This window comes from Olea europaea, unplaced genomic scaffold, assembly GCF_002742605.1.
Source record: "Olea europaea var. sylvestris unplaced genomic scaffold, O_europaea_v1 scaffold1388, whole genome shotgun sequence".
Lineage (NCBI taxonomy): Eukaryota > Viridiplantae > Streptophyta > Magnoliopsida > Lamiales > Oleaceae > Olea > Olea europaea.
The window spans coordinates 167,238-183,812 of record NW_019231398.1 but is presented as its reverse complement, the minus strand read 5'-3'; the positions used below and the strand labels follow the sequence as shown (position 1 = coordinate 183,812).

At 35.0% G+C, this 16,575-nt stretch overlaps 2 protein-coding genes across 2 annotated transcripts; one reads left to right on the top strand and one right to left on the bottom strand.

The window, feature by feature from the left end:
* The first annotated feature begins 1,911 nt into the window (after window positions 1–1,911).
* On the top strand, window positions 1,912–4,211 carry LOC111375552 (auxin-responsive protein IAA14-like). Its single transcript, XM_022998391.1, has 5 exons — window positions 1,912–2,459; window positions 2,721–2,950; window positions 3,490–3,607; window positions 3,726–3,787; window positions 3,903–4,211. Exons 1-5 carry the CDS (start codon window positions 2,224–2,226, stop codon window positions 3,938–3,940), a joined length of 684 nt encoding a protein of 227 aa, XP_022854159.1. The 5' UTR covers window positions 1,912–2,223; the 3' UTR covers window positions 3,941–4,211.
* A 1,159-nt stretch (window positions 4,212–5,370) lies between these two features.
* Window positions 5,371–7,971, bottom strand: LOC111375551 (F-box/LRR-repeat protein 17-like). The gene is made up of 8 exons (XM_022998389.1): window positions 7,782–7,971; window positions 7,532–7,636; window positions 7,185–7,282; window positions 6,873–7,090; window positions 6,719–6,785; window positions 6,536–6,621; window positions 5,860–5,958; window positions 5,371–5,609 (listed from the first exon to the last, which is right to left on the bottom strand). Exons 1-6 carry the CDS (start codon window positions 7,829–7,831, stop codon window positions 6,551–6,553), a joined length of 609 nt encoding a protein of 202 aa, XP_022854157.1. The 5' UTR covers window positions 7,832–7,971; the 3' UTR covers window positions 5,371–5,609; window positions 5,860–5,958; window positions 6,536–6,550.
* Window positions 7,972–16,575: the final 8,604 nt, after the last annotated feature.

Sequence of the window (16,575 nt, the reverse complement as noted above, 5' to 3'; positions counted from 1 at the left end):
ATTTCAATTCAAAAATAATTATGTACATATAGAATAATTATAAATTGATTATCACAAATGAATTGAAGAGATATGTCCTAGAATTGAAAGATTTCTTTTTAATCTTCACAAATCTCAAACTATATAAGGGATTCTCTTTAAGAATTGCTATTTATATTTTACCAAAAAGTCTTTAGAAGTCCAGTAAGTAGAAAATTTTTCCAAAAGTCACTGTTTATTTGAATACCTCATAATTTATAGATATTTCTAAAAAATTTCAATTGAATACCCATGACTTCTCAACATTTTTTAAAAGTCTCAAATGAATCCGCACCCTAAATGGCATCAAAACTTTTTTTTTTTTACTAGTACTCTAGACTAGCTCTTTGATATATCTCCATTATAAAGTAATATTGATCGATCCAAATAATTCAGTGGAGACTCGCGAAATTTGAATATACAACAATATAGTAAGTAAATTGATCAAACAATGACCGAATACTTTGAATTTCTCACAATGAATGTTGAGCGATATATTTAGAAAGTGTTTATAAACGATTTAAATTATAATGAAATATAAAAAATAATTTACTTTTAAAATCTCTCGAAATATGTGAATAATTGTTTCACAATCATATGCATGAACTAACTGCGTGGTAATAATGAAAGCAGTGGGTGTGGGTTGGAGTGGAGTGGGATAGTGGAAATACCCTGCAACGGCGCACATGGAATGGAGTTTGACATCCTCCAACAGATTCACATGTCCACTTTGAAGAGGACCCCAATTGAATCTTATCACATGACATGCCTCTTATATTTTGGGGCCCACCCCCTCTCTCCTTTACTACCTTTGACATCAATTTGTTAAAATAATTAGATAAATTTAGTATTTATTAGATTCAATGTTTTAACACTTCGAGTAACATAATTTAGTATTTATTAGATTCAATGTTTTAACACCTTGAGTAATATAATTTTGAATTATATTAAAAATTTTATATGTTGACTTATTGCTGGATGGTAAACAATTAGCCATAAAAGCTTCAAGAGAAATTTTTACTGCCCTGTTTGGTGGAAATTAAAATTAGTAAATTTTGATCAAAGTGGGTGAATTGTATGCTTAAAATTAATTATTGACTTTAACTTAGATTAAATTCTTGATTTTAATTTTTACCAAACATTGGTATATATTAATATATATAGAAACTTGATTTATGAGAATTTTTTGGATTTAATTATTACTTATAATTCAAGCTCTTCAAGCAGTCCCTTTTCCAATCAATATCTTGAATAATTTTCATTTATAATAATAATAATAATAATAACCATCTTCTTTATTTTATCAATTTGACAGAGACAATGTTGTCTTTTAAGAAAAAGAAGCCAATAAAGTGTAGGTTATCCAATTTGGGGTTCAAGAAAAAACGGAAAGTTTTGAAGACAGTAACAAATTCTATAATTCATTTAGAGTCTAAACGATTATCAATCTATATGACAATGTCATATTGTTCAATTTTCAAAATGTTTTCAAAATTCATTAGATAATAGGACGGTGATTCTAATGACAAGAAAATCAATGATTATCTACACTCTTAGAAGAACGTTATTCTAACTTTTTCTTTTCTTTTCAAAAAGTCAAAATTTTATGTTGCCATTTAATTTCCATCCATGAATCATTATCAACTAGAAAACAAATTTAATTCTAAAGAGGAGAAAAATATTGGTTAATTATCATCCGTTTAACTAAACTTCTTTAAACGAATTGGTCAGTCTAGACCAGTTTTTAGAAAAACGTCAAAAATTTACCGAACAATGTATGTCGAAGAATTGCTACAGAGAAAAAATCAATGATAGATCGAACGCTACTATTAAATATTGTGTGCTAAACATAGCTCGACCGAACATTAACCTAAACTCTAGAAAGAGAAAGAGAGGGAGAGGGAGAGGGAGAGGGAGAGAGCATACCAAAATTCTTCGCATGAATCATTGAAAGTAGGCTACTGTCACCATGTCAATACCCATTCCAGCAAGATTGAATATCCAGCTCGTTCATTGGTCCACGTGTTACCTTTTTACGCAACATAAACTCTCTCCCGTCATTCAAATTCTCCTTCTCTTGTTCTCCATTATTGCTATTACAAAACACACTCTCTAAAAGCACCATTAATCTCCTCTTTTCTTACACCCAAGAAACACAACAACTGATCAAGAAGAAGAATTAAAACCCTAGAAGAAGATCAGGCCATGGAAGTTGGAGTAATGAAAATGGTGAATAAGGAAAAGTTGGGTTTGAAAGAGACTGAACTGAGGCTAGGGTTACCTGGAACTGATGAAGAAATTATGGGCAAAAATCTCATCATGAATTCTAATGGAAAAAGAGGGTACAAAGAAACTGTGGATTTGAAGCTACACTTTTCTGATATGGATCGAACTGATGATCGGAAAGAAAAGAATTTGCACAAGGAGAAGACTCCTGCCAAGTAAACTTACTTTTTTCTTAACGTATGTTTGTTGCGTAGTACTGAATTACGGGACAAGTTGACTATATCATACATGTTATTGGATTAATTTTCGCTTTTCTTAATTTTTATCTTTGTTTTTTGTTTACTAGAATGATAAGTATTGATTATGATCAAGAGAAAGCAAAAAATTAAAGTCAAAAGAAATGTTTCGCACTCTGCAAATTAAGGTATATATGGGTTTGAAAATAAGTGAGTTATACTAAGCAAATGGAAGTTTAGGGCACAGGTTGTGGGGTGGCCACCGGTTCGGTCCTTCCGGAAAAATATTATGGAGGTTCAAAAGAATGGGTCCGAGGAGACAACCGACAAGACGGGGATGGGTGGCGCAGCCTTTGTGAAGGTTAGCATGGACGGCGCGCCTTATCTTCGAAAGGTAGATTTGAAGATGTACACCACTTATCAAGAGCTTTTTGATGCCTTGGGCAAGATGTTCAGTTCCTTTACAATTGGTAATCTCTACAATTAATATGGATAAATTCCTTGTCAAACCATTTTACTTAAAAGTTCTATTATAAATTGTAGAAAGATGAATTTGTTTACTTATAATATAGACAGTATAGGAGCCAGGACACATCTTGTTAGAAATTTAAAAAGTTAGATTAAGAGAAAAAGAAGCCGATGCTCTTAGTCAATTTTATATTATACTCAGCACTTGTTTGGTTTTGCTAAAAATCATATTTTTAGTTGATTTTGATAAAAATTGATAAAATATATGGTTTAAAAATTGTGGATCCCATAAAATAAGTCATTAAAATGAGCTTTAAGAAATGGGGTGGCTCATTTTTTGGGAGTTATTTCCGTTGCATATAAGTAGGATGTTTTTCGTGTAACATTTATCTTCTTTACGCGTAGTAAACATTGTATAAATATTTACGAAATATAGGTACACATATTTACTCGTAAGCGAAAAATGGCTTGATCTTTCATGAACAAGAAATTTTCTCCCTTCATGGAATTAACAACGTTGTATGTCTGAATTGATCCTTAGGAATGATGGACTTCATGAATGAGAGCAAACTTATTGATCTTTTAAATGATTCTGACTACGTGCCTACTTATGAAGACAAAGATGGTGATTGGATGCTTGTTGGTGATGTCCCATGGAAGTAAGTTTTCAAGTTTTCTATAAAGATCGATATGTTTGTTACTCTAATATTTTACAATACCTACTTACTCAGACGGTTCATTATACATTCTCCGACTTATTTGATACAAATCGCGCAGGATGTTTGTTGAATCATGCAAGCGCTTGCGCATTATGAAGGGAACGGAGGCAATAGGACTAGGTTAGTATATAGTCGATCATCAACCCCAATAATGTTGGAATGATTCAATATTATTGAGTGTTACTCATTTTTTTATTAGCGAATATTGATTGAAGTCGATATTTTTGAGTTTCAGCACCTAGAGCCATGGAAAAATGCAAGAACCGAAGCTAAATTGGCAAGTGCCATATCGGTGATCTTTGTGGCATTTATCTGAAAAAAGGCAAAGCGAAGACACACTGGATTCTGTCTGTATTATTTTCTTTTAATTACATGTGTAATTTCTACTTAATTTTAAGTATTCATATAGTATGGACCCAGACAATATAACTCTTCTCACGTAAGACTTGGTTTGTCTAGCTTGTTTATTATTAATTATCAGTCTAATGATGTCATACTATTCGGATACATTTTTATATAATAATTGAGTGTGTTTTGAAGCTTATGGGATTCTTCGTAATGTGCGTTTAATTTGTTAATATGGCGTAGGGAGAACGGATTTGTACAGATTAGGATCAATATCATGTGCATATTGAATGTGGCATTTACTTTCTGCTCATTTTTGTTTTGACATATAGGGTAGGAATAGGATAGGATCGGGGAGTGGAATCGACTACAATCTTCTTGTCCAGTTAACCGTTACTTGATTTAATACAACTAAATCGTTCACAACCAAAACCTCTAGGAATGAGGTTGTTCCGCCCCTTGTCCCCTAAGTTGGCTAATATGTCCTTAATCATTCGGTGCTTCAATATGACCTAGTTGGCGAGCGATAGCAAGTTGCGACACGGACCAATCCTAGTTTGCTTGAGTTAATAGCTTGAGTTAATAAATTATACGTCCTCTTGTTGAATTATAACTATGTCTAATCTTTCTTGAAGCATAGCCCAAAATCAAATCTTCATTATTTATCCAAAACGGGAACATACCATTAGGGAGCGATTCAATAACTGTAGTCAATTCAATTGGAAAAACTAAGATTCAAACCATTTTAATAGCAAGTGATAGCCTAAAAGTTGGATCTTGAAAAATTAAGACGAAATCTTGTTGACCTGTTGTTAACCTGTCGAGATCAATTGGGCATCAAAGGAACAGGCAAGGTTACCGAGTTTGTCAATTGTACATTTACAAAATAAAATAAAATCAGCTGTATAGACCATGCTATGTTATCATATCATAAATGTGCTACAATCAGTGATAGATCTAAAAAATTTGAGTGAACGACTGAAAAATATATGGCAAAAAAAATTCGACGAAGCTAACGCAAGCAACCACCATGCTTCGACAGGTACTAACTTCGCCCCTGACTACAATCTTGTTTCAACTTTGGTCAATTGGTTTATTCCTTTAATTTTTTACACTTCATGCTCAAAAATGGGTTTAGAAAAACTCTTGAACGGGAGCTTCATAGTTAGGGCTACGCAGAATATAGTATACTCAAAAGGTCAAACCCTTAATTCGTCCTTCTCTAATTTTATCAATAGTCGATATCATATGAATACTTCTTCTTTTATCCACAATAATTCATATAATGCAAGCAATATTGCATTTAAATTATCGGTAGAGTTTACATTCATAATACTGAAATTTTACTTATTGGATAGTCTGAAACTTCGTTGTTTGTAATATCTGTTTTTTATTTGTTGATAGAAACAAAATTAAGGAATTAACAGATAATTTGAAGTTTGAACTGTGAAGGCAATACACACGCCTCTGGAATGGAACAAACAGGTACATGCTCCAATTCTGGAGTAACAACATTGTTGAGGCATGTAATTTATGATATCGAAATCACAGAACAGCGGCGTTTCCTAGACCTCGACCGTTCCTTCTCATCACATGGCTGCAAATGGAAGAGTTGAGTATCAGAGGCCTACAAGAAACAGACATATCTAACAAGAATTCACATAATATCTAACATATAGAACAAAAACATGAAGTACATTAGGTATGTAAAAGTTTAGTTTGTTCTCCAAGAGTAACAAAGCTAGTAGAAGCACATGATTTTATGAACGTAGTTTAATGTGCAATTTTTCCAAGCAAATGCAGAAGGAACATTGAGTTAGCTCTTTTATAAAAGGTTGAAGTTTCACCTGAGGGCTGAATAAATATGGTACATTGACTCTTTTGGATCTATCAGGTAGCCGTTTGATGGGAAAATGATTCTCTACAGCCAAAAAGTCATAGCAGGCCTGTATAAATATTGAAGCATGGATTAGTGTTAGCCAAATAGATTTTGTAGGAAAAACCATCAGATGCTCGGCAGAGTGCCAATACATTTATACTTCACCTCAAAATTTAGTCAAAAACATTAGGTCGAGCTGTGGGCGAATTTTTTATTATGCTGCTTAACATCTAGCAAGCATTGAAGTGGAAAAGATAGATTTGTCTCAAAATTTAATTGATCGTAGTAAATCAAGATTCGGATGATATCTTTTAAGATGTATGTCGTTTAGGATGGATTGGAGAAATGGAACCGAGATGTCGTATCTGTCATCCAGAAATGATGATAACAGTAGCATAAATGCATAATCCTTTATATTGAAAAAGTGAACAATAATAGTCGATTTATGTAATGAGAATCCATATATCTTAAATCAAACTCGAGAAGATACAGGGGAAAGATAAAATTAAATCTGCTGATGGATATATACTTTTCTATAAAGGTGGGAAAGTGTTATAAATAACAGATACTTGTCTTAAAAATGTAGTCGAACATTGATGACATTTTACTCTCGAATCACAACTGAGATAGATTAGCTTGTTTACCTGCTTGTGAATGGTCTAGACCAACATGTCTTGGCAGCCTGATGCATGCACACTTCTTAAATTGGGGCACTTGAGTAACAACCTCTCTGTGGTCAGAACAAGTAAAACATTAACTTCAAATTCAAGGAAAATGCTTCAATATTTTCAAAAGGTCACCTCTGGGGAGTGATGTGAAGAACATACCTGGATGTAAATATTTACAAGAGTTGAGATCCAAATCAATGAGTTGTGGGCAATTTAAATATAACGCCTGTGTTAAAATTTGCCATATTCAGAAAACAAAACAATATTTGAGCAGGAGAAAAAATAAAATATCCTCAAAACTAGAGCAGCTTACATCCAAGGCAGAATAACCCCATAAGCTTAGCTTCTTCAACTGGCTGTGTTTGATGATTAGCTTCTGGTATATAAGATGCAACTTGCTGTTGGGAGTTCTCTGCAAGTCACTATCATTGTCCTCTTCATTAGAAATCTCTGAATTTGGATCACATATGGTCATTCCACAGTCCATGAGTTCCAGACAAGGCAGTTGAGCAGCAGCAAATTGAATGCCACCTACAGATCCACGAGACAGATAAAATTACTGAGTTGTTAAAAATGTACTGAATTAAGTAACTGCAATAGCATCAGAGCAGAGTTCGAAGATTACTTGAAATAATGTTGGGGCAAAGAGCAAGAAGTAGTTTCGATAATGTTTCTGGAAAGACATTGCAAATCATTCCAAGGCCACTGCCACTGATACTTGACCTACGTAAAGATACAGCATCAAGGAAACATTTACTTCTTAACTGAAGCAAATAAAATAGTCAATTAGAGAAATATCCATCAAATTTCCATATTCAAGTAGTTACACCCAAAGCAAATCAGAAATAGTATTTGTTACAAAGCACATGACACTATGAGCCGGAAATAAGGATACGGTTAAGATAACCATTATTTCAACAAACTCTGTACCTCTAAAATTAAATAATACCAAAACAAGGGCCTGAAACGTACCCACTCAGATCAAGCAATTCCAGCTTTGAGTAGCTTGAAGCAATAGCTGCAACTGATGCATCAGTAATCTCAGATCCAAGCACAAGAGAAAGCAATCGCAATCCCCTAAATATAGAACCATTGATATCTTATTTGTCAAATTTCTTATCATTGACTCATCTATTTCATGCAAATAAAGTTTGAATGACTCCACAAAACTCAAGGACTTGAGGAAATCAATATGCACAAAAGGTGAGAAAACACTGCCAACCTCAAATTTGAAGCAGTAAGAGCAAGCACAACAGCATGTGAAAGCCGCATTGAGGCAATGTGGATGTTCTGTAGCTTTGGGCAGCTTATTCCCAAACCATTCACAATAGTCGTTAGATCAGTGCTATCATTTTCTTGCCCAGAAAAATCCAAAGATACCTCCTTCAAGTTGGGGCAATTAAAAACCTATGCAAAACAATGCATACCATGTAGAGCAGATTGAGATCAGATCATATGATAGAAATGATTATTGAATCTGTAGAGGAATTACCATCTTAGAGAGGGAGTGAAGATCTGAGAGCCAGAGAGTAGACAGACTAGTTGAAGAAAAATTTAAACCTCCAAGTTTACAGCACCCTTCCATCTTAAGACTGGTCAGGCATCTTTTCTCAGAGATAAAATGACTTAATTCGTCCCTGCATGAGAACAAAAGTTTGTATCTCATCTACTTCTGGTGGAAATACTACATAGCCACTATAATCTTAAGATAAAATAGGCAATCTATGTCATCAAGGATTATTTGGCTTTAAAGACTCAGATAAGAGCAAAAACCGTTGGAAAATAAGGGGTTGGAGAAGAAACAACAACAAAATTATAGAAACAAAATGAATAGAAATCACAAAATACGTCAATAACGAATTTGAGGCTTGAACACAGGATCGTTGTCCTCAAACTATATTTGCCCCCTCTCAGGATTGAAGGAGATGCTTAAGGGTTTTGGCAAACGATTCATAGAATTATATCAAGTCTTGTAAAGGATTTAACACCAAAGCACAAGTGCAATCCTCCAAAACTTTAAGAACACAAAGGAAGATCTTGAATATGAATGTAAATCAATAGTTTGATTCAATATGGAATGATATATGGATCTTAAGATGTTTTTAATGATTCTAATAATGTTTGTATTGATCATTCATCACCTATTTATAGGTCTCAATCAATGCATCACGAAATGGTGCCAAAACAAGATGAAAAGTGACAACTTTTAATCCAAACGGCTCCCAAGTTTCAAATTGAAAAATTAGTCAACGACTATTTTTTAACACTATGCGTACGCATAGTATAAACCTTGCACCGTGCGTACGCATAGTAGAAGTAAAATTTAATTCTGATTTTGCCAAAACACATCTCGCGTACGCACGAAATTAAGCCTATACGTACGCATAAGCAAAAAATCAAATTTTGCATTTTTTAATTTCTTTTGATTCTACCAATTCCACAATTGAGCCCAACAATAAGTCCATTATCATTCCATTGATTTTGAACAAATTTTCAACAATCCCCCACTTGTTCAAAATCAATATGATCACATTCAAAAAGACGACACTTATGCATAAGGAATATCTTTCGATTTAAATCTAACTATAGTGTAATTCGAACAAAGTAAAGTCAGAATCAGAGGTAACATGAAAGCTTTGAACCAATTATTCCTTGTGACAATACCTGTAAGAACACACACATAAGTATCACGTGTTCTCAAGTTCCTCAACTCGCTTAACACTTTTATGGCCTTGCGCTCATCCTATTCGACAAACTTTTAAGAGAGGAACTCCAACTCTCAATTGAGGCAGCACCACCTCGAAATTAGTCTAGGTGAAGTTCTTCCAGTACCTTTGCTACTTTTAGAGGTATTTGTATTTTAGCACTGAATTTCATTAAGAGCTTTAAATTCAACCCTCACATCAGTAACAACCAGCATTATTTTCATTAGGATAGGTATTGCGGATTTGAGTAATGCTGCAACCATCCACATATTGAATGACTTGTTGTTACCCTTTGAACCCGTGGATTACTTTTTGAGTAATGACAGGTAGGGTTGCCGTCATTGGTGGACCTTTTTAGTTAAGAAGTTTCAACCCCATCCCACTCGAAGTAGACGCCACTAAATCTCTATTTAGTGCTTTAGTTAAAGGATCCGCTAAATTCTCTATTGCCCTTACATAATTAAGGAAAATTATTCCATCTTTGATTAATTTCCTTATGTAGTCATGTCTCGACTCATATGTCTAGACTTTCCATTGTATATCTCGTTATATGCATTTGCTAACGTGGCTTGACTATCACACATGATAGGTATTGAAGAGATATTTTTCAATCCTAAAGGTGTCTCATATAAGAGATCCTTAAGCCACTCGGCCTCTTTCCCGGTATCCGATAAAGCCACAAATTCAGATTTCATGGTCGAGTGTGTTATACATGTTTGTTTCTTTGATTTCCAAGAAACAGCACCTCCTCCAAGAGTGAATACACAGCCCGAAGTGGATTTACTTTCACCCATGCTAGATATCCAACTAGTATCGGTAAATCCTTCCAATATCATTGGGAATTTAGTATATTGTAGGCCCAAGTTCTTGGTCTTCTTTAAGTATCCAAGAACTCTCACAGTAGCCTTCCAATGATCATTACTCGGTTTGCTAGTAAACCTACTAAGTTTACTTATTGCATAAGCTATATCCAGTCTTGTACATTGAACAGCGTACATAAGACTCCTTATAGCACTTGCATATTCTAATTGAGCAATCGCCCTTCCATTATTCTTTATTAGTTTTGAACTTGGATCAATCGGAGTACTACATTCCTTTATGTTCAAATGTTTGAACTTATTTATCACATTCTCAATATAATGTGATTGACTTAGATAGTAACCCCCACTAGTCTTTGTGACTTTAATACCTAAAATGGTATCCACTTGTCCAAAATCCTTCATCTTGAATGTAGAAGAAAGAAACCTCTTTATTTCTTCTATTCCGTCCATGTGATTATTCATAATCAGCATGTCGTCAACATACAAAGATATAAATGTCACATAATCATCACAAATTTTAGAATATAAACATTTATCAACGCTATTATATTTAAACCCAAATGATATTATTGCTAAGTCAAACTTCTCATACCATTTCTTTGGTACTTGCTTCAGACCATATAAAGATTTCACCAACTTGCACACTTTATGTTCATTTTCAAATAGGGCAAACCTTTCGGATTGTTCCATATAGACGCCTCATCGAGATCTCCATTTAGGAATGCCGTCTTGACCTCCATTTGATGAACATGCAAGTCATATATTGAAGTCAAAACAAATAATATCCTAATCGATGTTATTCTAGCTACCGGTGCATAAGTATTAAAATAGTCGATTCCTTCCTTTTGTCGATATCCTTTGGCTACTGATATACCCTTGAAGGTATTTAAGGATCCATCAACATTGTATTTTCTCCTAAATACCCATTGCATCCAATAGGCTTGGATCCCAATGGTAAATGAACAAGTTCCCAAGTATTATTAGACATTATCGAATACATTTCGTCCTTAATTGCATCTTTCCAAAAGGTGCTATCACAAGAAGCCATAACTTTTTTATAAGTCTTAGGGTCGGTTTCTACTTGTAGAACAAAATGAATTATTCTCACAACATTCAACTCATTTTCCTCTACTAAGTAAAAGGAGATAAGCTGAAAATTGATTTCATTCAATCCCAAAGACTTCTCAACTCGAATTCCCTTGCTTCTTCGTGGTTCACTAGATTCATCAACATCCTTAAAAGATATTTTATCATGTGTTCCACTTGAGCTAGGGATATTTTCAAAATTTTCTCTCATTCATTATCCGAAGATAACGAATCCTCAAAGAACTCCACATCATTGGATTTGATACTCACATTGGACTCCAAATTTAGTAATCTGTAAGATTTGTTATTGTTTGCATATCCAACAAAGGCACATTTAATACCTGTTGAACCCAATTTGGTCCTATTAAGATTCGTGTTCTTGCAATAGGCAAGACACCCCCACTCTTTGAAGTATCCAATGTACGATTTTCTTCCTTTCCACAATTCATAAGGAGAAACCTTAGTATATTTTGAAGGAATCCTATTAAGTATTCTACATGCACTTAATAAAACTTCACCTCACAAGTTAAATGACAACTTAGCATGAATAAGCATGGAATTTATCATTTTTACAAATGTTCTATTTTTTCTTTCAGCCAAGTCGTTTTGTTCGGGTGTCCTAGGTGCAGAACATTGATGAATAATTTCATATTGTTCACAAAACAAATTAAAATTATTGGAAAAGTATTCACCACCTCTATCACTCCTTAAAATTTTAATTTTCTTTTCTAGATAATTTTCAACTTCATTCTTATATGTCTTAGACATGTCAAATGCTTCACTTTTATGTTTTATCAAATAAACACATGTATATCTAGAAAAGTCATCTATAAAAGTTATGAAATATTTATTTTCACCTCTAGTTAACATAACATTAAGTTCACATATATCAGTATGAATTAATTCTAAAATACTAGAGGTTGTCTTAACACTTTGATATGGTTTTTTAATCATTTTAGATTCTACACATATTTTGCATTTATGTTCATCATTTTTATCATATGAGATCAAGTCATATTTTTTCATGTGTTTCATTGTATTTCTACCAACATGACCTAATCTAACATGCCATAATGAAAATAAATTCACAACATAAGTAAAATTACTTTTATTCATTTCATTGTCAACGGTACATAATTTGACCATTCCTTCACACGAATAGTCTTTTCCAACAAATTTTCCATTAAGGGATAGTATAAGATTGTCGGACTCATAAACACATTTGATGTCCAGTTTTCCCAAGAGATTGCCACTAACTAGGCTACTATTCATATCCGGAACATGTAGTACATTAGTTAGAGTAACGATTTTCCCGTAAGTGAAGATAATGTCTACACTTCCTTTTCCAAACACCTTAGACCGCATCTCGTTACCCATTTGAATCTCTTGTTCTCCATCCACTTCTTGATAAGTTTTGAAAAAAGATTTATCATATGATACATGTACCGTAGCACAAGTATCATACCACCACCCGGGAACATTTTCTTTGATTGTGTTTACTTCACTTATGATGGCCACAATTTTGTCATCTTGAATAGAATTCACTTTGACCTCGAAGTTGTTTTATTTTTGGTGCCTACAATCCTTGACATAGTGACCAGATTTTCCACACACAAAACAACCTCCTTTTGTCTTCTACTTGGACTTGTTAAAGTTCCTAGAAGACTTCCTTTTGTTGAATTTTGCCGACAGTTCTATTTTTTTCACAGCATTTGTTTTAGAAGAGCCCTCATGAAAATTTTCAGTTTTATCACGTATTCTCGACTCTTCTTCGATTTGAAGATGCTTTTGCAATTGTTCCAAAGAATAATCTTCGGAACTATGCATGATCTTCTTCCGATATCCTTTCCAAGTTCCGAGAAGTTTGGCAATTATAGCCTCCACTTGAAAGGTCTCGGATATATCAATTTTTACCACCTTTAATTTGTTGACAATCACTTGCAACTCATGAACTTGGGGAAAAAGAGGGATATTTTCTAAGAATTTAAAATCAAAATACTTAGAAATAAAAAAAAAATTTATACCTTCTTCAGCCTTGTACCTTTTTGTTTTTTTTTTTAAACAAGAACTTTATTCAATCACCCCTCACTTATGGCGGAGGAATACCGTGGGGTTAAAATAACAAAGCGAAAAAAGATCCAAACAAGAGATGTAGAACTAATCAACCCATCTAGTTACACACCAACCTAACAATTATTTTTGTTGACAATCACTTGCAACTCATGAACTTGGGGAAAAAGAGGGATATTTTCTAAGAATTTAAAATCAAAATACTTAGAAATCAAAAAAAAATTTATACCTTCTTCAGCCTTGTACTTTTTTGTTTTTTTTTTTAAACAAGAACTTTATTCAATCACCCCTCACTTATGGCGGAGGAATACCGTGGGGTCAAAATAACAAAGCGAAAAAAGATCCAAACAAGAGATGTAGAACTAATCAACCCATCTAGTTACACACCAACCTAACAATTATGGCCTAATATTTGGAAAACCAAGTTTCTCCGTACGAATAATACCTCTTGACAAATTTGGTATTTAATCTATGTGCATGTAACTCATCGTGATACCATCCGCCCTTTGTCTGGCTAGAAAGTCTGCGGCTCTATTTGCTTCTCTATATTGGTGAGAAATGGTAAAACTGATTCCATCAAGTAATTTTAGTAACTCCTCCCAACAATCCCACAAATACCAAATCCTACATGAACGGTTTGTTAACCAGTTTACCACAACCGCTGAGTCACACTCAATTTCCACCTGTTGGAAGCCCATCTCTTTACATAGCTCTACACCAGTTATCACAGAACGCAACTCCGCTTCATTGTTACTTCCAAATCCGTATGGGGCAGAGAAGCCAGCAATCATATTACCATGATGATCCCTGATAACTCCCCCACCTCCACAAGGTCCCGGATTACCAAGACTACTCCCATCAATATTTAGTTTTACCCAACCATCAGCAGGTTTCTTCCAAGAAACAAAGAGGGTTGGTTTACTCGTCTTCGAACTCATAGGCACCTCTAAGGCTTTGAGGAGTTCATTGTCTATTTACTTAGTTTTGAGACTTTGACAATTTCTTCAGCTAAGAGGCGCAACCAAACCTTTATTTTAAGTCATACCTCCTCCGCAGATTCTCGAATCTCTTCCATAAATGCCTTACATCGCCGTCCCTATAGTTTCCATGTTATCAAGCTTGGTAATAGCCCAATTAGAATTCCACGTTGTGAGGCATTTTTTGCGCATGTGAACCATCTATTGACTCTTGTCCACCAAGATTGTGGCCCCATATAGTGCACACCCAAGGCTAAAGATGCCCACTTCCAAACTGTCGTAACAATATCCCCAGAGTTAAGTACATGATCAAGTGTTTCCACTTGTCCCTTCTCACAACAATCACAGCGTGAAGCTAGAGCAATTCCTATTGATCTCACCTTAGTATCCACACTTAAGCAGCCAAACTTCGCCTTCTACATACAAATAGAAATTTTTTTGGGTAGAAATTTATGCCATATCCATTTCATCCAAGGAATCTCTGGACTCCTCACACTTACAATATCCCAGGCGCTTGAAATGGAGAATTCTCCATTATCGTTCGGCTTCTATATGATAATATCACTTCCTTCTTTTCTAGCACCAATGGCTTGTACAATTTCCTCTGCCTTTACCTCCCCCACTAGCTCTTGAAGATGGGCGAGATCCCAACCATCTTCAATCCAGCAATCTCTAACCTTCAGTCTTGGGTTGGTTACCTCCAAGGCCTGCTCATTTAATGGGCCACTAGCTAACCAGCGATCATACCAAAATGAAGCTGACCTATCTTTGATCTTCCATTTTGAATTTTCATACACCTCAGGTAGCACCTTTACGATTGATTTCCACAAGCTTGATCCACTGGTGTTAGAGTTGAACAAAAGGTGACCGTTCTTTATGTATTTGCTATGGATAAAACTGGACCACAAACTATTACTCGTCATAAGCCGCCATGCAAGTTTCATACGGAGGGATCGTTGAATTGTAACAAAATCCCGTACCCCAAGTCCACCCTCTATAGTTAGCATACATACTTTAGACCAAGCACGCCATTTCTTTTTCTGTTTAGCATTACTCTCACCCCAGAAAAAAGTAGATAATAAGGAGTTTATGTTGTTGAGAGTTATCTTCGGAGCATTTACCACTGCTAACAAATGTGTTGCCATACATGTCAGAACATGTCGGATTAAAATAAGTCAACCTCCTTGAGATAGTAGTCTCATTTTCCAGCCTGCTATTTTGGTTCGAATTTTGGCTACCAAAGTCTCCAAATGCCTAGCTGTAAGATGACCAAAGGTGATGGGCACCCCTAAGTAGACCACAGGGAATTGCCCTTCAGTAAAACCAGTATGTCGAAGCAAGTTCCTCTTTCTTTTGTAGCTAATCCTTCTTGAAAAGAAAATAGCCGATTTCTCAGTATTGATCAATTGCCCCGACCACTTTTCATATGTATTCAGTGTCTTCATGAGCATTTTTATAGATTTACTACCTCCATTCACGAACACTACTACATCGTGGACATATAGTAGATGGGAGACCAAAGGGGCCCCAACAGGGTGATAGAACCTCCCAATGCTGCCATCTTCAAACCTCTTGCGTAAAAGACGTATTAAAACCTCTTCCATAATGATGAACAAATAAGGAGACAAAGGATTGCCTTGACGGAGCCCTCTGCTAGATTGGAAGAAACCTTTATAAGTCCCATTCATCATAACTGAAAACCAAGGAGTTGTAACACACTGAGATACCAAGTTACAAAACCTTCTAGAGAAGCCAAAGCCTTCAAGCACTCACAGTAAAAACCTCCAAACTACTCGGTCTTAAGCCTTTGTCATGTCGATTTTTAGCATAACATTGCCACCTATGGTTTTCCTGTTTAAAGAATGGACCATTTCCTGTGTAAGCGTGATGTTCTCAAAAATACTTCTATACGAGATGAACGCTCCTTGTTCAGGAGATACAATCTTTGGGAACACCCTTGTCAAGCGCTTGACAAGGATCTTTGAAAAAGCTTTGTAGACCACTGAACATAAGCTAATGGGTCTGAACTTATCAAAACTCCGAGGTTGGTCTACTTTCGGAATTAAGACAATGAATGAAGAGGTGTAGAATCTAGGTAGTGGACTGCCCTTGAAAAATTCTCTCGCTGCCTCCACCATGTCATCTTTCACTAAGTCCCAACACGAAATATACAGCATGTTTGGGAGTGATTTTGAGAATTGATTTTTTGACCGTTAGGAGAAAAGTGGGGTCCACCTATGAGAGAAAAAGTCAAATATGACGGCTGAAATAGTGAAATAAAGGTCAAAAAATCGATTTTTTTGGTGAAAAAATCGGGCCCAAACAGGCCCATAAAAACCAGATCCAAATCCATCAGG

Bases quoted from the DNA above. Each gene is read 5' to 3' on its own strand.
- LOC111375552 (XM_022998391.1), top strand. From the start codon at position 2,224: ATGGAAGTTGGAGTAATGAAAATGGTGAATAAGGAAAAGTTGGGTTTG. The intron at 2,460-2,720 runs GTAAACTTACTT...ATGGAAGTTTAG, and splicing joins AAGGAGAAGACTCCTGCCAA to GGCACAGGTTGTGGGGTGGC. The intron at 2,951-3,489 runs GTAATCTCTACA...ATTGATCCTTAG, and splicing joins GTTCAGTTCCTTTACAATTG to GAATGATGGACTTCATGAAT.
- LOC111375551 (XM_022998389.1), bottom strand. From the start codon at position 7,831: ATGCGGCTTTCACATGCTGTTGTGCTTGCTCTTACTGCTTCAAATTTG. The intron at 7,637-7,781 runs GTTGGCAGTGTT...TTCTATATTTAG, and splicing joins CTTACTGCTTCAAATTTGAG to GGGATTGCGATTGCTTTCTC. The intron at 6,622-6,718 runs GTATGTTCTTCA...TTCTGACCACAG, and splicing joins TTGTAAATATTTACATCCAG to AGAGGTTGTTACTCAAGTGC.